Here is a 17196-nt window from a genome sequence, read left to right on the forward strand (position 1 = left end):
TTTCTGAAGTGAAATATGTACTCCAGCGTTCACACAAAAAACAGTAGATATATTATTTTTTTCCCTTTTCCTTTCAGCCATAATTTCAGTCAACGGTAACAAAACTGTCTATTCAAATTAATACACTTACATATTTCTAAATCCCCCAGAAACACCTCAAGGACATCTCAGCGGGACTTCACATCTGCTAGTTTGTTTCCTTGCGACATTATTCATTTGACTATTAATAATTGTTGATCAATGGGTCTGCGTTTAAACAAGCATCTCGCCAAGACGATGCATCTTTACAAAATATGACCTAAACAGATGGAAGACGGGGCCGTTGAGCTTGATAATCTTAGCCCCTGACTCAGACACATCCTCATTAAAGCAACACTGATTGAAAAAACTGATCGCTTGCACACCTAACACGCACACATTAGTCAAAAAAACATATTAGGTGGTATTATTAGTCGTAAAAGATGAGGTAACTTTGCATAACTAACCGACTTCTGAAATTGTTTTTGACTATTACATCCAGCAGCTCCTCTGTGTGTATTTTGTCTTTTTAAATCCGTACACCATCAAAGAACTTGCTTTGATTATTTCAGCTCTTCAAAGAGTCTTTACTAAGCACCGTTCTTAAAAGCACCTATCCAAGGTTTGTGTGTTTGGCTGCTTTTTATGTTCTTAAGAGTTATTTTATTCTTATAAAACACAAACTACAAACAAACATGACCAAACTAACACAGAGAGCAAAAATAAAAATACAGAGTGAGAAAAGTCTGGATAAAAACTAGAGCATAAGCATAATATTTCCCATTGTGACCAAATGTCCGGTAAATGTGTCCAAATGTGTCCACATGTCAGGTAAATGTGTCCAAATGTCCGGTAAATGTGTCCAAATGTCCAGTAAATGTGTCCAAATGTGTCCAAATGTCCGGTAAATGTGTCCAAATGTCCGGTAAATGTGTCCAAATGTGTCCATATGTGTCCAAATGTCCGGTAAATGTGTCCACATGTCCGGTAAATGTGTCCAAATGTGTCCACATGTCCGGTAAATGTGTCCAAATGTCTGGTAAATGTGTCCAAATGTGTCCATATGTGTCCAAATGTCCGGTAAATGTGTGCAAATGTCCGATAAATGTGTTCAAATGTGTCCATATGTCCAGTAAATGTGTCCAAATGTCTGGTAAATGTGTCCAAATGTCCGGTAAATGTGTCCAAATGTCTGGTAAATGTGTCCAAATGTCCGGTAAATGTGTCCAAATGTCCGGTAAATGTGTCCAAATGTGTCCACATGTCTGGTAAATGTGTCCAAATGTCTGGTAAATGTGTCCAAATGTGTCCATATGTGTCCAAATGTCCGGTAAATGTGTCCAAATGTCCGGCAAATGTGTCACTCGAAAGACCATTTTTCAATTTTATTAATGTCCAAAGTTATTTCAATCATCTCTTTGTTAGTATCTTCTTTCTTTGTCATTATCTTCTTTCTTTGTCACCCATTCCCCCCAAAAGGTGCATTCCACAGGTATCCATCTATCGTTTCTCTTGTTTGAGTTCTACATCCTGTACGTTGTTTTAATGCCTTGGTTCACACTCTAGCTGCCCTGTGGCTGAATGGCAGAAACATGGCTGCCAGTCGTTGCAACAGCCACTACAACGAACACCAGGTTGTGGGCTGTCGTTCCAATCACTGAGATACTGCTGCCAACATGACATAACATGGACGTTTTTACAGTCAAACCACTCCTTATATGGATCTGAAATTGACATATATGACTTCTTTTGCCGGGAGACTGTCATAAAAAATGTATACAAGTTGACATTGGGTTTCTGGGGCACATTGCTATTAAAGGCCCCGCGCTGTCTGTGCCCTGGGCTGCAGCAGGAGCACCAGGAGTTGACCATTTAAAACAGAAATAGCCTCAACCTTCTCCTCCCGGTGTCCCCTCCGCCTGGCTCAAGGTCACATGGGAGTTTTGACCAATGAGGAGGTCAAGCAGATGCTGTTGGGAAGATCTGATAAGCCCGTGCACTGCTGCCCCCTGGATTAAATCATCACGCCATGGCCTCCTTTGTATACTGGAACTCCTGTTTAAATGTGTGTACGCCGTGTTCTAGTTTGGGGCACTTTCTGACAGCAAATACCAACCTTTGTTTCTACAGAAGTCATTTTTGGATAGTTTTGTGTTGCTGTGGCAATTCTTCTTTATTGGGATGCATTTTTCCCCAGGCATATGCTATTTATTACCCTTATGGTGTGTAATTAACTGTCATTTATAGTTGCTTGACATTCTCTGCTTTATTTAAACATGCACATTTCACATTATTCACAGTTTGTTCCTGTAGATGAAGAGCCAATATCTGTGACAAATACGATCGCCGGGGCTCTTTCTGTTCTTTTATGTGGTGGAGTTGGTTTTGTGCAGATTCTAGCAGGAACGTCGCTCCTGCTGTGTTTAGCCTGAGAGTCAAGATTCAGGGATCAATCCACTTGTTTGTTTCTCCACTCTACTGGTGATTTAGTTTCAACACAACTTATGCGCACAGTTTCCATGTTTATCCTGCATTTGTTTCTCTGTTTTGTCTGTGTTTTCTCTCTTGTCTTCACAGAGATGTTTTGCCTTGACTATAATAAGGCATAAAACGTATATCTATCGCCATAGTTTGCAGAAAGCGCGCAGATATGGGAACAAATCAATCTAAAAGTGATGTGTCCATCCCGGAGACACCTGTCATGCTGCAATGTCAAATGAATATGGGAAGGAGTGTCTGGAATGCCCAACAATGTGGTCCGATACATTTTGATTTGGCTAAGTGTTTTTTATTTTTATTTAGTTAATTTTATTGTATTTCTGTTTCTGTAATTTCTTTGTGATTTTAATGCATTTTCTCCTGCTGTGTGAAGCACTTTGAATTGCCTTTAGTATGAAATATGCTCTACAAATAAACTTGCCTTGCCTTGCCATGGACACACTAAGTTACTGGTCAGATCTGTGGAGAGACAAGTTTACTAAGATGCTTTTAGCCACAAAAACATCCGTAAATGAATGGGTATATCTTCTTTAATGCTGAACTGTTGAACGATCTTGGCAGAGCTAGAACATAGAAAAGTTAGCCACGTTTCGACAAGTTCACTTCAGAGCGGATTCAGGACGGTCCGAAAGCGTCGCCGCTGTCTTAAGTGAACCTACCCCAAAAACTGGCCCAAAAACGGGCCCAAAAACGGGCCGTGAGCGGTGCAGGTATCTCGCCAAACACTGGCTTGCGATAAACCTTAACATTTCCAGTGACTTTATACGTTGAACCCGACAATCTTAGCAAAACAAAGCTAGCGCACGTCAGCATCAGTTGTTTCGTGATCATTTTTTGCTTTGAACTTTTATGAACGGATAAGAGCGGATGTGACAGCGACATCAATAACAATGGCATTCCAATTAGGTTCCCACTCCCCGTCGAGTTCCATTCATACATGTGCGGCGTCGAGCCCCCTGCTGTGTTCCTCCGGGACTTGGCCTCTCCATAAATAGCTCAGAGTTACATATTAATCACGCGTGCATGCATACATTGATAAGGTTGCTGTCGAAATTGTCACGTGAAATGAAATTACTGACCACTAAATGTGAGGGTTATTGGAGACCAGCGCACTCATGGGTGACATTTTGTTCCCAGTGGCTTCCGTTTGACTTTTCTTTCATTTTAAAGTCACACCAGGCTTTGGCATTTGATTTTTATCCGTGCTGTCCAGAACATCTCGTTTTGTTTGGCCTTTAGGACTGTGTGGCTACGTAGAGGCGGGGAATGTTACAGAAATCTAACTAAATAGGAAGGGGCCAAATTGCATTCACCTCGGAGTTGATTTCCTACAGTAAAATACGGGAAATTCACATTTTGGAAACAGAAAATGTGCAAAGATGAGTGCAAAATATGAATGATCAAATTTGACAATGCAAAAAACAGCATAAAACATTTGAAAAAAAAAAAAAAAGGATGTCATATGTTAGTATTGTTTCAAGAAAGAAGAAGCTTTAGAGCAGGCATGTCCAAACTACAGCCCAGGGGCCAAATGCAGCCCTCAGACCGATTTTTGTTGGCCCTCCGGCTTCTGCTAAGTTGGTCCAAACAACAAAAAGTAGTACTTTTTTCTGTAAAATTGGAAAAATCAAATATGTTTATGTTATACCGACCTCATATTAATGTTCCAAGTCTTATTAAAGGTGTGGAGGCAACGGAACTATGACAAAGGCAAAATTTCAAACGGTTCACTTCATAGTCGGGTTGTCTGTGGCTCCGTAAAAGTTTCAAAGTGCGGCCCTCTGTGAAAAGAGTTTGGACGTTTGGACACCCCTGCTTTAGGGGTTAATGTCCAAATCAACTATTGCTTTCACTTCATAACAATTGCAACATTTCATTATTCCTACAGACAAAAACACTGGCGAAAGAGAATGAGCTCCTCACTTTGGATTTCCAGCTCCAACGACAGAACTCAGCGGGAAACAAACCTCAACAGATGGATCTGAATTTGTCATGAATCTGTGCGAGACAGAGCGCTGTGACTGTCAGTGGTTCTGATCTTTCAAGCGTTCTGCAGGTTATTGCAGAGGGTCCCAACCTTTTTGTCTCAGGAGAACTCCCTAAGCTGGATCTCACACTTCCAAGCTTGGGTACTAGGAAAATAAATATGTTCATTGTCATATTTTGTCCACTATTACTATTATAATTTCAACTTTTATTTAGATTGATGTCCAAAATGCTTGAAAAACGTTCTTAAAGATGTACAATCAAGCTACAAAGTATGTTTTCAAAGTATTTAAGTGCTATTCAATTTCACCTTGAAATTAGAAACAGTAATTAATTCCCCAAAAGAGCTCACATATCCCCAGTTAAAAAAAAAACTACATCCTATTCGCTTCCAGGTTTAGTTGTACACATCAGTGCAATTGTAACACGTTCAAATATTTTCTAAACGGCTTGATTGCGGTCGCTTTATACGTAAACGATGCCTCTCACTCTGTCCAAGCGTGTCTAAAGCACTCAAAATTCCAGCACACTAAATGGCGCTCGCGGATGCATTTCCACCCTCATAACTAATCATATAGATTGCGCGGACATATCCCCGTAATCTGGTCACATATCCAGGTAATCCATTGCTCGGCGCTGCAGCAGTAAAACTCCGAGCAGCTGTCCAGTCCCCCCTTCCTCTCCCTCTTTTCTCGCACACACACATTTAGATCAGTGGCACCGAGCAGGCAGGGCTAAACCAACGGAGTCAACCTGAAAGCACACACACTACACATTCGGCTAAACTGCACACAGCTTTGCCCTGAATTTTAATTTACTAGATTGGAGCGGCGAGCGGCGGCAGCAGATGTGCTATTTGGCAGCGTTTGAACCGAGCCACGGAATAAAGCCCGGGCTAATGTCTGCAACCCGCAGTAACCTGGTTTTGTCACGCCGGCGAGCGTTTCTAAATCAAGTTTACGTACTTTACACTTCTATTTTTTCTCATTTGTCAAAGCGCTGTTAAAATCAAACACTTTATTGCAATGTTTGTTTGAGTTAAGCGGGAGATACGCCATGTGCTTGTCTGTGTGGAGATGTTAGAGCTTTGTCTGGAATGTTCCAAAGTATGGCATTTAATCCAGTTTAATATGCATTTATGCCATTAGGTTTAGGCTGATTTCATTGCTTTAAAACACGTTGAGAAACATGCATTTGTTCTGTGAGCAGGATCGCCTTTCCGCAGATCTGACCTGTTGTAAAATTTACTTAAAGGGTTAGGGTTAAAGGCATTACACATTGCTCTAAAACTTTGAGGGGGATTTTCTCTCTAGGACACCTGCTTGTCTCCGTGGAGATGTTCTTAATGTGCCATATTGTGGAACATTCTGAGCAAAGCAACGAACCGCGATGACGTTAAGCAGGTGGCGAACTCTCCTCAAGAAAAGTGACGGCGCGCACGTTTACCGAGCAGTATCTGAAATGAATGAAATAAGATAAGATATTCCTTTATTGTCCCACATGGGGAAATTTCATTGGTGCAACGCAGGTAGATCCAGAAGAACAGATCACTTATAGGAAGTCTGAAAAACACTTTCAGTAGAAGATCTCCTATAAATAAATAAAAACTCCCCCCTGCACTTAGACGTTGAGATAACGTGAGCGTCGGTTCTCCGCCCACAAGAAGTCTCCACCCAGTTGTTGTCGCTGTCGATTTGAAGACCTCACACGCGCTGTTAGATAGTCATGAAAAACAGCACATACAATTGAAAATGAGGATTCATACTTAAGTTATGGGCTTTAATCTTTATCTACAGCGGCGAGTCGATGTCAACACTTAAACTGCAGAGACAACGTTTGTGGACATTTACATCTGCACTGGACAAGCCCTCAAAGCTTTCAAGAGCACGGGCTTTGTGTGTGGGTGAGTGACCGTCTGATAATAAGATATAACACACGGACGGTTGGAAATTAGGCTCCTTAAAACTGTCTGCAAGAACGTGTATTAGCATTAGCCAGCTGCTAACAAACAGCTCAGCGCTCAGTCTGGAGTGATTTCTGTAAGTCCACTGCTCCCTTCTGACCGCAGTAATACATTTCTGTACAAACGGGATCTTTTGGGATGTTGCAGAAGACAAATCCTTTGTTTCGAGACTTTTTTGTTGGCACGGCCCACAGCGCAACATGCAGCTTTCGTCCTCAAGATGGCAGTAGCGACGAGTGTGTGTGACGTCACTTCGGACACGTAAATAGATTTCCTGTGGGATCTGCCGCAGATGATGTCGGTTTCTCTCAGATTCTTCTCACTAGACCAGGACGTGGACTTCTCCTCCCATTAGTCTTTTTATACGGAGAGCCAGGGGTTGTAACATCGTTGAAATGCGATTGAAAACTGCAGAACACGAACACTTCAAGCTGATTAGGCGCAGTGGGGTTAGCTGATTAATTCAACTTTACTGGATCTAGAGTAAAACACATGGTAACTCTCCACAAATGCATCTAAACCACTATTATTTTATTCCAGAAATAACAACGTAAACCCAGCTATCAAGCACAATCGGTGTCAAATGTCAAACCAAACATTCTGGTAAATTAGGCCAAGACGTGCATCCGGATGTGCACAGAATCCTTCATTAAAAATAACACACCAACTCCAAGCATTAATGTCACTGCCACAAGACACATAGCACTCTAAAGAAGGAAGAGGGAAAAAAAGTGTCTGAAGAAGTTGAAGCAATGTCTCTTCATCTGCTGCAGGGCTGACACGCCGAAACTACTAAAACTATGGGACAAATGAGAGCGAACAGGCGACAAAAACTGAAACTGGAGCCAAATCACGAGTATAATATATATCTGTGTTCTGTGGCTTTGAAAAATGTCATGCAGTGTTCTCATTGCACTTTACATACAAGCGGAAACTTTAATTAGAAATGACTCTTAATTAGATGAGTTCCTCGTGGTGCGGTGCAATGAATTGCATTTTAATTGAGATTCAGTCATTTAATCGTCAATGATCAGCTTTGGTCGTTTTAATCGGTCCCAGTCAATCATAAAAATATTCAGACCTCCGAAGAATACATTTTGTGGCAACTATTAGAACAGCTTATTTGCAAGAAAGGTATATTAAAAGTAGAAAATAGCCATAGTGCCTAGTCACGTCTTATAAATGTCCACCTGAAAATTGTTCAGAAGCTTGTAACAAAAAAAGAGTATTTTATTGCATTCTCTTTTTTTTAAACCTAATGATTCCATATAAGTAAAATAAATAAAATAGAATAAAAATTGACTTTATTTTAAAAAATATACATATAAATATACCCTCATTTCGGACCACTGATCACCTCTTAAAACCACCTCTAAAAACGGTTTCATAATAGATTGAAACAAATAAAAACATACAATAGCAAAAAGCCTATATTACACATTTATGTCATGGGCTACATGTGATTTCATTGCTCAAAAACACCCTGAAAAACATGCACGCTTCTGTGAGCAGGGTCGCCTCTCCACAGATCTGACTGCCACCCCACTGTGTAAGATTTCAGCCAAAAAGGAAAATCAATTTATTTATTTACCTGTGTTTTTATTACAGTTAAAACCTTGAATTTTCTACATAAATCCTTTACTGTGAGAGGGATTTTGTTTTGTAACTTTTCTGGTGAAAGGTCTGCCAACCGCTTGTCTCCACGGAGATGCTCTTACTGTGCCATGAGTTGAAATATCTGCAGTAATCTTGCATGTGTATTTGCGTCTGAACCATGGTGTGTTTTCAGTTGTAAAACCAGAAACCCTAAACTTTGAACATCTCTGCCCTCCCACGTCTGAACGACCCCCCACAGCAGTGTCTCAAGACCCACTTTTTATTATCTCGAGATAAAAAAAGAAGAAAAAAATGTATATTGTGTTTAACCTTACTAGTAGGCCAATAATACACATTAAAAAAATGAATACAATGAGCTTCCGTACTCCTCTGTGTCTGTTTTATTTATTTTCATATTGTTTTAAATCTAGTTTTATTGTTTCATACATTTCACGTTTATTTATGGTTTATGGGTTATTGATTTATTTGTGACATTTTTTTCAGAAGATTTGTTTTGCTTATTTGAGTTATAGTGGTCTTATTTTCTTAAATCAACGTCCAGGACTTTGGGAACAGCTTTATATATAAAACAGCGGATGGATGGATGGATAGATGATATAGATGGATATAAGATGGCACACTTTCTTTTAGTTTTTTTCCTGTGCTTATGGGCTTTTTGTATGCGAGACGGTGAAAGTGTCTGAGAGGGTGGGAGGAAGGCAGCGCGGGGATCGGGGGGCAGCGGGGTCCGGGGTGCGAGAGGGGTGACGGTGCCGGTGCGAGAGGAGAGAGAGAGAGAGAGGGAGAGAGAGAGAGAGAGAGAGAGAGGGAGAGAGAGGGAGAGAGGGAGAGAGAGAGAGAGAGAGAGAGAGAGAGAGAGAGAGGGAGAGAGAGAGAGAGAGAGGGCGAGAGGGAGAGAGAGAGAGAGAGAGAGAGAGAGAGAGAGAGAGAGAGAGAGGGAGAGAGAGAGAGAGAGGGAGAGAGAGAGAGAGAGAGAGAGAGAGAGAGAGAGAGAGGGAGAGAGAGAGAGAGGGAGAGAGAGAGAGAGAGAGGGCGAGAGGGAGAGAGAGAGAGAGAGAGAGAGAGAGAGAGGGAGAGAGAGAGAGAGAGAGAGAGAGAGAGAGGGACAGACAGCCCGTTTTCTCAGATAGTGCCTGGCGCAGACGACGCGCGGAGCTCCAACGGACGACAGCGGCGGGACGCGTCTTATCTCTCTCTTTTTTGTTTTGTTTCTTTAATAACGCGCGCGATGGACTTGTTCTCTTACGGGCTTTGCACCGCCGCCGCCGCCGCCGGGCAAGACGACTTCCACGGACCCAACCTGCCGGGAACACCACCAACTCCTCCAGTCCTCCCCCCTCTCCCCCATGCGCCGCGCGCGTCTGAATAACGGGCGGTGTGGAAGTTGCGGGCCCCCCATCTCCAGCGCACGCGCCAGAGCGGAGCGATGAGGACCTTATGAACTGCCCCGTCCCCTGCGCGGCTGCTCCTCCTGCTCCTCCTGCTCCTCCTGCTCCTGCTGCTGCTGCTCCTGCTGGTGATGCTCCTGCTGTTCCTCCTGCGGTCAGTCGGGACGCGGCGCATTGAGCAGAATGTCACCGGCGCGCAAAGGGGAAGAGCGGAGAAGTCGCAGAAGAGAGAACCCGCAGCGGCGAGAGGAGCGCACGGGACGCGAGGCTGCAGGCGCACACTCGGAGCGCGCGCGTCTGGGTGAAGGAGAGAGGACCGAGGGGTGACGCGGTTTGGTCAAAAGGTAAAAACGGGAAGCTGGTGAATTGTTGTACAGTAGTTTAAGTAAGGATGTGTTCACTCTAAGTACATTTATGGGATGAAAAAATGGGAATAAACCTTAAAAACTAGGGGGGGGAACAAGGGTGCGTTCACACAAGCACGTCCACTACATCCAAACTGGGATCAAAAGTGAGCCTGAAACTTAACCTGGATTAAATGGGGGATGGACAAAGACCAGAACAGTACAGAACCAAGTGTACAACAGGACGGACATGGGATTCATTTAGGATCATGTAACAAGTGTGAACACACCCTGACCAGGGACTAGGACGGGACCTGAAGCAAGTCGAGACTAAAATGGGCTCAAATTAGGACCAAATCTGGGCAAGTGTGAACACAAGCTAAGATGGAGCTCAGATGCATTTCAACGTAACTCTTTGCAGGTTAAATTGAAGAACGATGCCTGTTTTGCAAGTAGAAAAAACCTGTCTAACCAATTTGCATGATGCTTACACGTCGGCATAAATCCACGGCATTTCATAAAGCATTAACTGAAAATACATTTTAGGACAGTGACTTCAAAATCTGCTGGTAACTAAGCCACATCTTACTTAAAGATCTGTTCATTTTATCCCGTTTTTGCACGTTAAAGATAAAGCTTAACCATTTGGTGGCAAAACCCCTGCTGTTACTAACCGCAGTGAGGGTCGGGTCACTATAATTGGACTCAGTTTGGTGCCTGCCTTTTTCCTCCTCCATCTTTCTCCTCTTTACACATACACAATAACCCTCAAGAAACATTACATAACTATCGAACCGTCTTTGCCATGACTCAGTGCAATCTGTCAATAGGGTCTGGTGCCTAGTGTTTATCATAAGTGTTGTTATGAGACCAACAATTATTAATTCTATTTCGATACAAAGGAATATTCTAGCCTGACAGTTATACAAGTAGGATATCATTTTTAAACACAGATTTGTCAACCAAATTGTTTGTTTTTTTATAAGGATTTTTTTTTAATAAGGATTTATAAGTAAAAAAAGCAGAAAGGGGACTAGAAAGAGTGAGTTAGCTGGAGTTTGGACAGTTTACTCTGCTTTTTCATGTATAAAAATGCTGTTTACCAGTTTTCTGGGTAGTTTTTGTAGAAGATCCTAACATTTTTGGGAGTTTTTGCCAGCGTCACCCTCTTTTGTGTCGATTAATGGATGCACAGGTCGTGCCTTTAGTCGACCAATACAATCTTTAGTCGGTTACAACCCAAAAAAAATATATATATATATATATATATTTTTTTTTTTTTTTCACACATGGGCTTATACTAGTAATTATATAGCCCTGAACATGTGTCATTCAGCTTCATAATCATGTGCAATACTGTGACATCATGTCAATCATCCTGGTGCAATACTTTCTGTCCATATAACAGCTGTAAATAATTGTTTTTTTCAAATCATATTTTTTTAGTTAGTTTACTTCTGTGCCTAATCTGTGTTGCAACACTGGAATTTCCCCATTGTGGGACAACTAAAGGTCACCTTATCTTATATAGATCCAGATCAATTCAAGGCATAAATTGTAAAATACTACAACTTCATGTTACTGTCCAGTCACTCCAAAAACTTATATATATATATTTTTTCCAATACATGTTTTAGTATCGATTTTGTGACCACCATATTACAAATCACCCACTTTATGTCTAATAGCGCGTTATTATCACATTTACAGTAGTGACTGGCTGTGATTGCGTTTCCTTGAACTGCAATTTTAGCAAATGGACACAATCTGTATAAATAATGTGACCTTGTAGCACACGTGCACCTTTCTCCACCGAAAGCCCCCCCATCGATCTTAGTTGTGTCCCTGTGAGGGGAATTTGTCTCATCTTATCTGCGTTGACAGCGTACGTTCATCACCAACTCCCCTTATGTCCTCGCTCCCCTCTCCACGTTCTACACCACGGCGCCAGTCAAGCCCAAAACGACGGCAATTTAGCCTCAATTAACAGAAAATATTTGGCTAGCGCGGCCAATCCTGTTGTCATATCCACCGCTAATTTTGCCAACTCACAATGGTCCCACATTTCAGACGGCTCGCATCGAATTCTGCAGGGTTTTCATCAATTATACTTTTTTTTTTTTTTTTTTAACTTTACACTCCGCTGCTTGAAGAATGCTCCAGGCCCGTGTTTGTTTGAATCCATTTTAGGATTTTCATCACGTACGCCCTTATCAACTAGAGGATGGGAAAAAGTTTGCGTTGAGCATGTTTTCAATAAAGATTAGGTGACGTGTACACGGAATGAGAAGGCATCTCAGCCATCTTTTCATTATTGAAGGCTCGTCTCTAGTGCAGGCAGATATGTAACCAGTGTGACAGCCATTTGTATGCACAGCGCTCTGCTTCCCCCTGATTTACAAGTCTCTCTTTGTGATTGAGCAGAAATCGAGAGGAAGAATTCCGAAGTTATTTTGCATAGGATTTCTCGAAGTAACGATTGGAATGAGGGCGGAGCAACACGGCAAAACGAATCAAACTGTGATCTCGTCTTGCCATGACTATTATCTATTCATATCTATTAAACACACACACACACACACACACACACACACACACACACTTTCTCCACCCACGCCTCCTATTGGTCAGCCTCTGTCATGCTCAGATCACTTTATTTACCATTTAAAGGCAATACAAATCTACTAAGTTTACATGCACTCAAAATCATGATTGAGTTTGAAGAAAATCATGATCGAGTATGAATATTCTAAAACATCCATTACTTCTTTTACCACTTCAACTATTGCTACTTCTACTCCTCCTCTTGCCACTAAAGGATGGGATCTTATAATCTTGATATTTTAGCAATTAAACAGGAATGTGCCAAAATGTCCTTGTAAATATCTTAATTCAGGTTCAAGTAACACAAAATGTGAATTGACCATAAAATGAACCACAAAAGAGCAGAAATATCACTCTTTACCCTTGTTTACACTACTACACTACACTAAACTACTTTTACTAGTTCATAATAATAATAATCAAGATGTTATACTCAATATTCTAAATTTGCATATCTCCAAAACAACATAATTTTTTCAAATACATCCCATCTCTACTACCACTACTTCCAGGACTACTACTACCTCTACAACTACTATTATCACTACTACTACTACTACTACTACTACTACTACTACTACTACTACTACTACTACAGTGGTCTTTTAGTCTGTTCAGTAAAGACTAATTATGACACATTAAAATGTTTTTTGTTACCACCATCACCACACCATCATGTTACTAATAATACAGAATATTTTCATTGAAACTTTGCAGCAAAGGGCTCCGCAATTAATGAAACGATCGACAGATTGAGTCGTGGGAAATGGTCAGTTAGTTGGGAGGGTTTTTGAATCACAGAAAAAACATGTGGTTTTGAGTCAGACTTTGGAGGAAGAAATTTTAATTATTTTTGTGTTAAATGGCACCGATTAAAGGTCTGTATAGTTTATGCCTACGGGCATAATTTAATATTACGTGCACAACTACGACTACTACTACTACTACTACTACTACTACTACTACTACTACTACTACTACTACTACTATTATTGCTAGTACTGCAACCCTGAACCCTGCTTTTACCACTAACTTTATAAAAATGTTCATGCTGCAAAATACCTTTCAAAGATAAATAATTCATCAAAAGATTTCAAGTGTGAACTTATTGAATCCCATTATGTACGTTGTGTATGTTAATTATAACTACCACAAAATAGATAACACTCTATCTATAACAATCCAACTCACATGGTTAAAAAAGCAACAAAAACAGTTTTAAGTTCAAATCCAAATCTAATCTATTTTCTTATTTTACACAGATTTCCGGATCCAAATGTCCACCACATCGTTATTGTCCTGGAAGAAGCATTGCACAAGATCAAGGAAGCCAACCCCATGTACAGATAATCCTACTGCATCGCTTTGCTTCTAGTGAGGAGAGCCTTTTCCAGCAGGAGAAAAAGGGCTAAAAATGTAATGAACCTCAGTTATCTCCGCCAACTAAACCAGAGACAGTAGCTGGTGAAGGATATTGCTAAATGAGACCATTGTTCTTGCGTTGGAGCACTTAAGCCAACTAATTACCAAGGGATTATTCAAGGCCCTTTTTTGGAGACTGCTCTAACTGTTCAAATCCAATGACTGCTTGCTTGGATTTTGATTCTTTCTTGCCACATTTGCTATTTTTTTCTGTCTGAAATGGAGATACAGTGGCGTCTATGGAGTAAAAACTGGCTGTCCCTCATAAGCCCATGGATACTGATATTGCTTGGCCTGCACCTCCAGTTTTCCCGGGCCTCCCAGTGTCCCGAAGAGTGTCGTTGTGATCGCACTTTTGTTTACTGCAACGAGAGGAGCTTGACCTCAGTGCCTGTGGGAATAGGGGAGGGTTATAAGACTCTCTACCTCCACAACAACCAAATCAATAACGCTGCTTTTCCCTCGGAGCTCCACCACGTGGCTTCAGTGGAGACGGTGTATCTCTATGGCAACGAGCTAGATGAGTTTCCCATAAATCTGCCGAAAAATGTGCGTGTTGTTCACCTGCAGGAGAACAACATACAGACTATCTCGAGAGCAGCCCTGGCTCAGCTTCTGTGGTTGGAGGAGCTCCATTTGGATGATAACTCGATATCGACGGTAGGAGTGGAGGAAGGGGCGTTCCAGGAAGCGGTGAGTTTGAAAATGCTCTTTCTCACCAAAAACCATCTGAGCAGCGTGCCTATTGGTCTTCCGGAAACCGTAAAAGAGCTGCGATTGGACGAGAACAGGATTGCGGTGATTGTAGAGGAAGCTTTTAAGAATGTCACTCGCCTGGAGCGCCTTCTGCTGGATGGAAATCTTTTGACAGATGAGGGAATTGCACCAGGGACGTTTCAGGACCTGGGCACGTTGAGGGAGTTGTCTCTAGCGAGAAATTCTCTCACGTACCCACCCCCGTTCCTCCCAGGGGAGGTGCTAGTTAAGCTAAATTTTCAGGAGAATCAGATGACTCACATCCCAGCGCAGGCCTTTGCGGGGTTACACCGACTGGAGAAGTTGGATATTTCAAACAACCAGCTGCAGTCGCTGACAAAGGGAGTCTTTGATGACCTGCTCAGCCTGAGACAGCTGACAGTTCGGAACAACCTTTGGCTGTGTGACTGCAGTATGAAATGGGTGGTGGCGTGGCTGAAATCGCTGCCCGGCTCATTGAACGTGCGCGGCTTCATGTGCCACAAACCCGAGGCATTCAGGGGCATGGTGATCAGGGAGCTGGAACAGGAGCTGGTGCAGTGCCCACAGAGCACAGAGGCGACCCCTCGTCCGCTCTCCACGACTACTCCTCCTGCGTCACTGTCAACACATGCCCCGTTAGTCACCAAGTTCATCAACCCCTCCTTCAGAAAGCCCCTCCCCACATATCCTACTCTATACCCCATATACACAACCAGAGAGGGGGGACTGAGGACTAGAAGACCCCAGGACCCACGCAGGGAGGGTCTGCAGGTCACTTTTGCCATACAGAACGGCTCGGCTATCCACGTCAGCTGGGTGGCTGCCTTTCCAGTCACTGCCTTTAAGGTGACATGGGCTCGGATGGGTCCCAGCCTGACAGGGGAGACTGTGAGGGAGAGGATTGTGGGGGGGGACCACAGGGGCATCAGACTGGCCAATCTGGAGCCTAAGTCCACCTACAGGATCTGTGTGATTCCTCTGGACGCATTCAACAACTACCGGCCCAAAGACGACACAGTGTGCACCGAGGCCCTGACCACTGCCGCCTCCTTCAGCCCTGACAACAACAAAAGGCCATCTGGACCAGAGCAGGCCACTCAGCCGGAGCCCGGCTCTCCTTTTCTGCTAGCCGGCCTCATCGGAGGCGCTGTGATTGTGGTGTTGGTGCTGCTGCTCAGCATCTTCTGCTGGCACATGCACAACAAGAGCCACTCCAAGTCCTCTACCTCGTGGAAATACAACCGCGGACGCAGGAAAGACGATTACTGTGAGGCAGGCACAAAGAAGGATAACTCTATCCTGGAAATGACTGAGACCAACTTTCAGATTGTCTCACTCAACAATGAGCAGCTCCTCAAGGGAGAGCTGCGCATTCAGCCTATTTACACCCCTAATGGGGGCATCGGTTTCCGAGACTGCCCCTTGGGGAACAACAGCACAGTTTACTGCAAGAACAATGTTCAGGAAGCGGACTATCCGCGCACATGACGCTTGAGAGAGCTTTTTACTGTCTTTATGGACACTGTACAGTGTTAATACCAGTTCAACTCATGTGTCTTTAAAATGTAATTTATAATGGACAATATATTTTATACAACTATATTGGATTTATAAATTATTGCTTTCTGCAGCTGTGCTGTTTTAGTTCTGTGACCTTTTTAATCACAATTAATTTCTTCATCTCCCTAGTTCTGTTTGATTTTGATTTGATCTTTCACATGCGCTGTGGCCATAGGTAATATGTTCTACATAGAGAAATGCTAAACATGATCCATGAATAAGAGAGGAGACAGGCACAATGACCACTAGAGGGCAGTTTTTACATCCTCTGGACAGGTTTTAATCAAGTCATCAAATTAATATGGCACATCCGGTTAATTACAGCTACATTTAATAAAAATGCTAATGATCAGACCCTGTGTCAGACAGAAGAGAGACAAAATATATTTATGCAAATTACTTCTCTTCTGCCTCAAAAGGAAATCTAAAGGTCACGCTCATTTAACATTCACCGAAAGCAGCACGAGGGCACCTGCTTTTCATGACTCACCCATAATCACTGCCCCGGGTTTATCGAGTCTGCCGCAGGCCCAAAGAAGGTGTGGCATGGACTCAAACTGCAAAAAAGCACATAACCCACCTTTCCACCCCCTTGTACATTTAAAATGTGTTCAGAAAATAATGTGATGGTAAATATATGTGCCTTGAAATGATCAGCTTACAATGTCTGTTTGAATTCATGTTTTATTTGCACAAATTTATTGTATATACATTGACCTGAATTGTTGGGAAACTGTGGATCTTGGTTATTTATTTATCTCATTACATTTAATTAAAATATATTTCAAAATGACTTAGCAGTCTATGATATTTTCCCCACTGTTCAAAAGTACAGCGATGGGTTAAAGCTGTTACAGAACATGGCATCATGAATATTTATGGCTTTGTTGACATTTATGCAGTGTCAATTATCTTTTAATCTCATTCTTACACTGACATTAATCAAACCTATGTTACTAATGGGACGATTTATTTGTAACCTTATCAAAAAATCGCCATAGCAACCCGAGACATGTTTGAATGAAGCGTATTCATGCACTAGTCACTACAGCCCTAC

General features: G+C 42.2%; 1 protein-coding gene across 1 annotated transcript; it reads left to right on the forward strand.

The window, feature by feature from the left end:
• Positions 1-13685: 13685 nt before the first annotated feature.
• LOC140370490 (leucine-rich repeat transmembrane protein FLRT2) lies at positions 13686-16932 on the forward strand. The gene has a single exon (XM_072457654.1). The coding sequence runs from the start codon at positions 14061-14063 to the stop codon at positions 16065-16067; it is 2007 nt and encodes a 668-aa protein (XP_072313755.1). The 5' UTR covers positions 13686-14060; the 3' UTR covers positions 16068-16932.
• The last annotated feature ends 264 nt before the right edge of the window (positions 16933-17196 follow it).

This window comes from Eucyclogobius newberryi, unplaced genomic scaffold, assembly GCF_026437365.1.
Source record: "Eucyclogobius newberryi isolate DKJ021-1_F unplaced genomic scaffold, fEucNew1.0.hap1 SCAF_21, whole genome shotgun sequence".
Lineage (NCBI taxonomy): Eukaryota > Metazoa > Chordata > Actinopteri > Gobiiformes > Gobiidae > Eucyclogobius > Eucyclogobius newberryi.